The sequence below is a fragment of the Sitodiplosis mosellana genome, unplaced genomic scaffold (assembly GCF_009176505.1).
Source record: "Sitodiplosis mosellana isolate CC-2019 unplaced genomic scaffold, AAFC_SMos_1.0 Smas_scaffold_1, whole genome shotgun sequence".
NCBI classification, from domain to species: domain Eukaryota; kingdom Metazoa; phylum Arthropoda; class Insecta; order Diptera; family Cecidomyiidae; genus Sitodiplosis; species Sitodiplosis mosellana.
The window spans coordinates 1334618-1343747 of NW_022595244.1; the positions used below are offsets into that span (position 1 = coordinate 1334618).

Here is a 9130-nt window from a genome sequence, read left to right on the forward strand (position 1 = left end):
TTCGAAAGTCCATGTTTGCGAAATTGAAAATAATGACATCGACAACATACAGCTCGATACGCAAATGCTACAGAATGAATTGATATGTGCCATTTAAGCGGGGACGCGTGGATAGTTTTCGGAAAACAGGCAATTTGTGCATCTGTGTATTGCATCGAGGCAACTTCTCAACAACTAGAACCATTACACTATTAAATACCAATAAACAATTAAACTAATTGATTTTTTTTAGGTCAGATGATGCCATTTAACAATCATTCCTTGGCAATGATGGAAATGTGCTAATACGAAGAAACATTTATTTATTTTTCCGAATCAAATCTCGAATTCATTGTTGAATGAAGACGCACATTTGTATTTGCAAAAAAAAAATATGTTGTTGACAATGAATTTGCTTTGAGTCTACTGTGTTCGTCAACTTGGAAACGGCTGAAAAGTCTATTACAAAATGGGGTGGTGTGAATTAAGAATGGACGTTATGTCCATTGAAAATTCATTCAAAACCAGTGCCAAAAGCCATGATTTCGCCTCAGCTAATTTCCGACGAGATTTAAACTAATTTTCATTCAATTTGGCTTTATTTACTAAAAAAAAAATCTCCCGCCTCGGTGTGCTTGAAGGGATCAAGTCGAAAATTGAGATAAATACCGTCGATGCCTTTGTATATCCAATTGTACGATTATCCATAGATTTACATTGACGCTTCGTTTCGTTCATGCTCACAATTCAGCGTACAATTCGACGTCATTGCAGGGTGATTTTCACAAGATCATTCTGTAGCGTGAGTGAGAACTCGAATATGTGTAATACAATGAAAAAATATCGAGATAAGGCATTCAACAAGTCCGTGATAGAATGAACTCATTATGAGTTCAGTTACTTGGCGATCGAAAAAATAGAATACTTGTGTATTCGATATTGAGTGTAATTAAGTGAGCTTCATAAATGAATATGACTTGTTGCGATTTCTTTTCTCGGTGTCATAAATCAATGCCCGGACACATGCCCGAACAGCACAGGAAAATAAAATAACACCAAATAAGTACAAACCCATAGGATACGATAGTGTGTATGACGTCAAATGTTGTTTTCCCCCGAACGCATTATTCATCCAATGCGACACAACCAATATTAACGTATAACGCTCTACGCCGATTCGACGTGCATACGTTCCATTCAAATCACATTCACCTTTTGTCATCTATCTCAAGCCATTTTTCAATCGACAATACACAAATCACCCACAGCAGCTACCTGTTCTAAATAATCACAATTGATGAAACCGTCGAACACACATCGAATGTCGAATATCAACATTCATTCTATAAATAGATTTAAATAAAATCCAATCAGATATAGTATGTGTACAATCCTTAACATTATTATCGTTAATTTGTTTTCTATTTCGTTCTTTTGACTTTGCTAATTTCGTCTAAGCAGGGACAACGAACATATAAAGAATGCGTGATAGACTACAATAGAAAACCACTGAAAATTTAAATGTTCAAGAGTTCAGCGGTGTCAGCATTGCAAGTTCAATCAGGCCAACGTTATGACTCTGGTTACCATTCTATGCTTATTATTTGCTAAGAAAAATGCTCATAAAAGTGATTTTTTCATCCTTTTTTCTCCAATACCATCGAATGACGTCAGCAATTGCATTTTTCCTTCTATTTGATGATGCAGAACATTCATTCTGTTAAATCCTCGTCGATGACGTACTATAAACGAAGAATATTCACGTTGATGGATGAAGATGTAACATCATTAATATTTATTGCGATTTAAGTGAAAATCGAATCACTGCATTCAAGTAAACAGTATCAATGATTTGAGTCGCACTTTCCATTTGGATTAAATGATGGTGACGTAGTATGGAGATTTTTTTGTTTTCAATTATTATGAATTTTTTAAAGCCATTTAATACCAAAAACAAATCATTCTCGATTATCATATCATAATGGAACAAAACAAGTAAATAACACAAAAAAACTGTATTTCTAGGAAGTCCACATTTTATAATTTTCGCTCGTGGCACTTATGCAAATTATATCGTACATATTAAAGGCAATATTAACGCATTTATCCATATATTTTTTTCGGTTGATGTCACGTTTTTCTTTTCTTTTCTTTTTTCAAACTATTATCATGTAAAGTGATTTTGCAACGAAAACAGTTTTACTTGAATAAAAGAAATTGTGAAACACCAACGAAAATGTGAATTCAAAACAATGCATCACGGAAAAATGAATGTAAACAAATTGTTAACGACAAGTCAGGTATAATCAGGATAATGACATTGGTCAAAAAGCCACCGACTGAACAACTACGAAGGCAAAAAATCACTGTGAAATTCTGCCAATAATTCGAATCGATTTTACCGAATACTTTTAAAATTTATGAGGAACAGCAACGTTCAGCTGTTTCACAGCAACTGTTTTCTCATTGCTTGGGGATTTTTTCAATAAAACAATGCACGTTTATTTTAGAGATCGATAACACATAGCAGTTTGTTGTTGTTTCTGGTATAAATGTCTGCAGCAATAGGCTATAGAGCATCTTGAGTGCTCCATTTTTCCCGAAGACACTAAATTGTTATCTTCTACCGTTTACATGGAAAACCATAACAAACTGCCTCGGCCCGTCCAAAAACAGACATCCTTCAACAATTTTGAACCTCCTATTTCATACCAAATTCCATCAAACCATCTCACCCCGTTGATTTGTAACGTTTTTCGCATTTTTCGACGTCGGCCGATTTCATTTCGTTGATATAATTTATTTTGGTTTTGGCCAAAGTGTAATGAACACTGGAATTTGTGTCAAAACTCCGCAACGATAAATATATGCAAGCGATCAAATGTGTTCGCATAATATATTCATTAATTGTTAATGAGTTTCAATGTGAATCAGCAACGGGGCACTTAGCAGTCCATTTCGGCCGACATGTAAAACAGCGAGCCGTGGCTAAGGAATATTAGTGATTTGGAGACGGTGGAAGTGACAACCATTCAAACTAATAGTCTATTGTGATTCGTTTGTTGCATTTAGTCGTCGCAAGTACTTCGAGCCGATCGTAACTCGCGACAAAATTTACTGCATTTATTTTTACTCGACAACATTTTTTTTTTCGTTGCTTCTCTATCTCTTAATACAATATTATTTTTTCGTTCGTAAACAAAACACCGATTTTTTCAATTGAAATTCCGGAGCGCATATTGTCGGAAGTAAATTTTGAACATTTTGTTTGGTGAACGCTTTTAATTTTGTTTGAGTGAACTTTTAGTGGATTTGAATAAAGCCAATCGATATGCAATCGTCTTCACGTAATTTGGACACATTGTCCAAAAATTCTACATTCAACGGCTGCTTCAGTAAGAAAATGTTTTTTTTTAAATTTAATTTTGAAGTTTTCAAATTGATAGACCAAGAGCTGTTGAACAAAGTACTTACTATACAAGTTTCATGTCAGATAATGGAACTGTAGGTGCACATTAAGGCCAATATTCAAAATATCAGTTTGTTTTATCTTCATTTGATACACATCACAATATCTGATCGCCGATAACAAGAAAAAAAATCGCTTCACTTTTCGCTCAAGCTTTAAGGCAGATTTTTTGTTTACTGATAAATTCGTACAAGAATAATTCAAACACAAAAAATCTGCTCTAAACATTGTACACAACATTTTTTATTTCACAGCAAAGTCTGTGTTTGTAATGCATTTTATCCATTTTGACATGATTACAACATGACCTCACTTCTTTGAATTGAATGAGACTTTGATGTGAAATAAAAAATGTTGTGTACAATGTTTGGAGCAGATTTTTTGTGTTTGAATTATCCTTGTACGAATTTATCAGTAAACAAAAAATCTGCCTTAAAGCTTGAACGAAAAGTGAAGCGATTTTTCTTCTTGTTATCGGCGTGCAGATATTGTGATGTGTATCAAATGAAGATAAAACAAATTGATATTTTGAATATTGGCCTTAATGTGCACCTACAATTCCATTATCTGACATGAAGCTTGTATAGTAAGTACTTTGTTCAACAGCTCTTGGTCTATGAGATTTTTTTGTTTGGATTTGATAGGCAATTTTGTGAGTGGTTCGAATTCCATTTATTCCGACACTTATTTGCGATCGATTGAAGAGCCAGAAGAATTTTGGGGAGCAATTGCTGCACCGCCAATGATCCATTGGGATAAGCCATTTGAAAAAGTGCTGGATAATAGCAATCCACCGTTTACAAAATGGTTTGTCGGTGGATACTTGAACGCTTGTTACAATTGTGTGGATCGTCATGTTCTTGCCGGAAATGGTGATAAAGTGGCCATCATTCATGACAGCCCAACAACAAATACCATTCGCAAAGTTACCTACCAAGAACTCTACGACACGGTAATGTGCATACTAGAATCAATTTAAACCATAGACATAATTTTGAAATTGTTGTTGTTTTGTTACATCGAATTAGACTTCTCGCATTGCTGGTGGTCTTCAAAAGTTGGGCGTTAAAAAAGGTAACATGAAACAAACAGTCCGTTCTATTGAACTTTTCATCCTCATTGCATTCGATTAACTCAACACTGTTTGTTGTTCTCATTTTATTCCGTTTCAAACAGGCGATCGTGTAATTATCTACATGCCCTTAATCCCAGAGGCTGTAATGGCAATGTTGGCCACCGTTCGGATTGGTGCCATTCATTCGGTTGTTTTCGGCGGTAAGTATTCGGATTGTCATTATTGCTGTTGCAATTAAAAATTCGTGTGCAAAAATAGGAAAATATTGCCCAAAATGACCGTGATACCGTTATACATGTACTGTGAAATCAGTGACCGCGTATACGCGTAAGCGACAGCCGAGTTCGTCAACTTCAATTTACACATTTGCCGTCATCGACAGGCGAACAAAAATAAAGTTTTGTGCTTTCTATGTGTTTTTTTTTCGGTTCGTTTGTTGTCGGTTTTGATATTGATTTCAGTTCTTTGGCCATTTTTACACTAGCACACAACAACACACACACACACACACACACAAACGCAAAAACAAAACATTAAATTTTCCATTTTGAATAAAATAAGCGTTGAATATTTGCTTATGCATGCGTTTTCATGCTGACCAAAGGTCAACACGATTGACACCTAATAAAATAAAAGAAGAAGCGCGTCCGTTTAAAATGGATATACGGAACATTCGATAATTCGAATAGATTTTTTTTCATTCGTTGTGTGTTCATCGTTCATTTACGATGAATAATATGAACCCGAATTGACGGCGACGACGACGCTGTGAATTGTACGCTCAAGATTTATTCCGACTGTTTGTTTGTCATTTTCGATTGAATGCAAATTTCCCCACAATATTAATTCGGGGAGGGAAATGTGATCAAGCGACAGCGATTCCGTGTCTGTGTCGGCCGAAGTGCAGGCATGCATTGGACAGTTGATTTTGGTGCGATTGTAACTGAATAATTACGCAAAAAAATGAAAAGTTTGATTGAAAGTTCAAATTGTTGGCCAAATGGACAATAGAATTTTTGTGCGCGCAATAACACACATTCGCAATTATTTATTCAGGTTTTGCTGCAAGTGAGCTATGCACTAGAATCGAACATGCTGAACCAACGGTCATAATTGCTGCCAATTGTGGAGTTGAGCCCAACAAAATCATTCGATACCTGGACATATTGAACGATGCATTGACCATGTCGGAATGGAAACCAATTTGTAGTGTGATTTATCAACGACAAAATGTTATGACTTCGCCGTTGATATCGAAGAATGATGTGCTGTGGGAAACTTTGTTGGCACACAGCGAACCATGCGAATGTGTTCCGGTCGAAGCAAATGATCCGCTGTACTTGTTGTACACGTCCGGAACGACGAGCAAACCAAAAGGTGTACAACGTCCAACCGGTGGACATTTAGTCAATCTGATGTATACAATGAGCGCTATTTATGGCCTCAAACCATCCGATGTTTGGTGGGCGGCTTCTGATTTAGGCAAGTATCATATAACAATGTTTGGTCTTAACTCGCTTGAGTATTTATTTATAAAAATTTGATTTCATTTTCTATCAAGGTTGGGTCGTTGGACACTCGTACATTTGCTATGGTCCACTTTTGTATGGAGCAACAAGTGTTATGTACGAGGGCAAACCCGATCGAACACCTGACCCCGGTCAATATTTCCGCATTATTGAACAGCACAAGGTGTCCGCATTGTTTTCAATTCCAACGGCTTTTCGTGTCATTCGACGTGTTGATCCAGATGTAAAATTCGGAAAAGCGTACAACATCGATTCATTGCGCACTATTTTTGTAGCCGGCGAACACTGTGATTTAGAGACGAAAAATTGGATTGGAAAAACATTCCGTGTGCCCGTATTGAATCATTGGTGGCAAAGTAAAAATATATACACAAACCCACAATTTCACTTCCATTCAAGTCTTTTGTTTACCATGTGATTAAAATTCGTGGAATTCCCATTTTAGCTGAGACTGGATCTGCTATCACAGCTAGCTGCTTGGGTTTCAATCACAGTCCACATCAACCAGCATTTTCAACTGGTTTGCCATTCGTTGGATACAAAAGTGAGTACCATTCGAAGAAAATGAGAGAAAAAAACGTAAAATCCACACAGAATTCAATGTGAATTGATTTCGTATCGAATTTCAGTTGATATTTTACACCCGGATGGTACTGAGGCGGCTCCCAATGAGCTTGGACGCGTTGCTGTGAAACTGCCATTGCCGCCAGGCAATATGTCAACACTATACAAAAATGATGAGCTCTTTGACAAAACATACTTTACGAAATTCCCAGTAAATTGTTTAATTTTGTTTTATTCTTAGAAAAAGGGTGAACAATTTTCCGTATGGATCAAAATTGATGAATTTTCCCTTCAATGACAGGGCTACTACGATACTATGGACGCTGGATATAAAGATGAGAATGGCTATGTGTTTATCACCGCACGTGACGATGACATTATAAATGTAGCCGGTCATCGAATTTCAACAATGGCCTTGGAAGATGCAGTATTGAGGCATCCAGATGTGGCTGATGCTGCCGTTTTCGGTGTACCAGAACCAACAAAAGGCGAAGTTCCATTGTGTTTGTATATTATGAAAGATTCAACCGACAAAACATCGACCAAAATTGGCGTTGAATTGATCAAGATTATTCGTGAGGTGATTGGACCGATTGCATCATTCCGATTAGTGGCACCGATAGTGGCATTGCCACGAACTCGATCTGGTATGTTTAAAAAAAAACACACAGGGAATCACAATGCCCAATAATTTCGATGCTTTTATTCAACTCACAGGAAAAACTCTAAGGAAAGCCATGGCTGACTTTGCCCGAAACAAACAAGTCATTTTGCCTGGAACTATCGAAGATCAATCGGTGTTCAAGGATATACGTAGGGCTTTGCAAGAATTGGGCTATGCTCAAACTGCACCAGAACCGCACACAGCTCGCAAATAGTTTTTCCAAAGCAATTCGATTTAACAAAAAAAATGAAGCAAATTTTTCTATATTCTTAAGTGGATTTTCAATAAAAGGCTAGCCAAAATATACTATCAGCGTACACATCAAAATCAGATAAATGTAAAAAAAACCAACATGAATTTTTTCACCGTTTCCAGCACTTTTATTCGTGATGCGTGTGTCAGAAAAAAACTAAATTAAAAAAAAAACAATCTCTTTTTCATTCGATGCGATTGAGCTTAAGTTCGATGTTGGACAAGGTCGTGGAATAGATGTTAAGTCAGACAAGAAAACAACACAACAACAACAACGAGAATTGATTCAGAAAAAAATATTATTTATTTCAATAATAAAAATGAAAAGAAAGAGAAAAAAACAAGGCTTATCGCTTGCATGTATGAACAAATCAATACCGATTTTGTCAAATAAACATCAAAATTCAATTTTTTATTCATTCACTTCTTGGATTTTTTATTCTTTTTCCCTTTCGTTTTGGATGACGATGGACTTTTTTGTGTCTCATCGTCTGCTGTTGGGATTGAGTCGTCGATGGATTTCCGTTTAGCGGATAACTGTTGTTCGTCAGTTGTTCGTTCAACGTCCATGGGTTCAATGCTGAAATCGGGAATGAATGGTTGCACCAGCTCAAACACAATCTTTTCACGCTGAACATTTGTTGTGTCCAAACTCAATCGAATCACAACCGGATCGAACGCACGGAACACAAACTCTTTGTAGTGTTGTGTATGATCCTGGTGGTAATGGGAAATAAGAACAGTTTCAGTTAATTCTTCTCTTGGAAAACAAACATAATTTGATGCGTCTTTTCCATGAACTTTTGTTTACCTCTTCATCAAAAACAAATTGAACGCCAGATTTGTGTGTTGCTCCCTTTTTACCACTCAGATAGATCGTTCCTTCCAAACCGAATTTCGGGATTAAAATCTGTAGAGCATTCTTTCGCACAAACAGAATGTATCCATTTTCCTCTTGGGTGCGCCCACGGAAGAACAAATGTGTGTTCAAACTAACCGATGCTCGGCCCGCATATTGTGCCATCCGATTGCGGTAATTCAAGTTATTACACAAGAGTGCGGTCTTTCGCTTATCCAACAACTCAGAGTATGTACTGTCGGCACCGATGCACGCAGCCAAAAGCCGATGCACTATTATATCGGCATATCTAACACAACAGAGCATTGATATTTAATAAACCATTTCCAGAATAACAAGCAAATAATAATTACCGTCGAATAGGTGAAGTGAAATGTGTATATATTGGTGCAGCCAATCCATAATGGAAAAATTCATCTTTTTGTACTGTTCCACTGATAAAGTACACGGCTTGCATCATGCATCGCGTGGCCAAGATACGTAACATTGTATTGAAGTATGGATTATCCTTGCGAACCGCCCTATCCAATGATTCTGCTAATTTTTTACCGCTCGATGTATCAATGTCGAAACCAAGATGTTTGCCCGCTTTAATGAGTGGCTCGAAGTTGGTCTGTGGTGGTTCTGGATGCCGCCGAAGCATAGCAAATTCAGGGAATTCGCTATTAATCTTTTCGGCCACCGAAATATTCGCTAACAACATGAACTCTTCAACCATTGAATTGGTTTCACGCATTTT

General features: G+C 36.8%; 2 protein-coding genes across 2 annotated transcripts in view; one reads left to right on the forward strand and one right to left on the reverse strand.

Moving 5' to 3' along the window:
* The first annotated feature begins 2948 nt into the window (after positions 1-2948).
* On the forward strand, positions 2949-7955 carry LOC129570261 (acyl-CoA synthetase short-chain family member 3, mitochondrial). Its single transcript, XM_055449806.1, has 10 exons — positions 2949-3374; positions 4093-4400; positions 4477-4522; positions 4625-4723; positions 5580-6005; positions 6085-6408; positions 6498-6596; positions 6682-6827; positions 6918-7263; positions 7334-7955. The coding sequence occupies exons 1-10, from the start codon at positions 3311-3313 to the stop codon at positions 7492-7494; spliced, it is 2019 nt and encodes a 672-aa protein (XP_055305781.1). The 5' UTR covers positions 2949-3310; the 3' UTR covers positions 7495-7955.
* Positions 7814-9130, reverse strand: part of LOC129570251 (exosome complex exonuclease RRP44) — a gene marked incomplete in the record, with an annotated part of 4058 nt that continues 2741 nt past the window's right edge. Inside the window, 3 exon segments of the mRNA XM_055449795.1 lie at positions 7814-8249; positions 8344-8680; positions 8745-9130. Coding sequence (XP_055305770.1) covers positions 7953-8249; positions 8344-8680; positions 8745-9130 — 1020 coding nt within the window.

What these genes read in the sequence shown, in the direction of transcription:
- LOC129570261 (XM_055449806.1), top strand. Translation starts at nt 3,311, where the DNA reads ATGCAATCGTCTTCACGTAATTTGGACACATTGTCCAAAAATTCTACA. An exon ending in TACATTCAACGGCTGCTTCA is followed by an intron (nt 3,375 to 4,092) that starts GTAAGAAAATGT and finishes TGGATTTGATAG; the next exon opens with GCAATTTTGTGAGTGGTTCG. An exon ending in ATTGAATCATTGGTGGCAAA is followed by an intron (nt 6,409 to 6,497) that starts GTAAAAATATAT and finishes TTCCCATTTTAG; the next exon opens with CTGAGACTGGATCTGCTATC.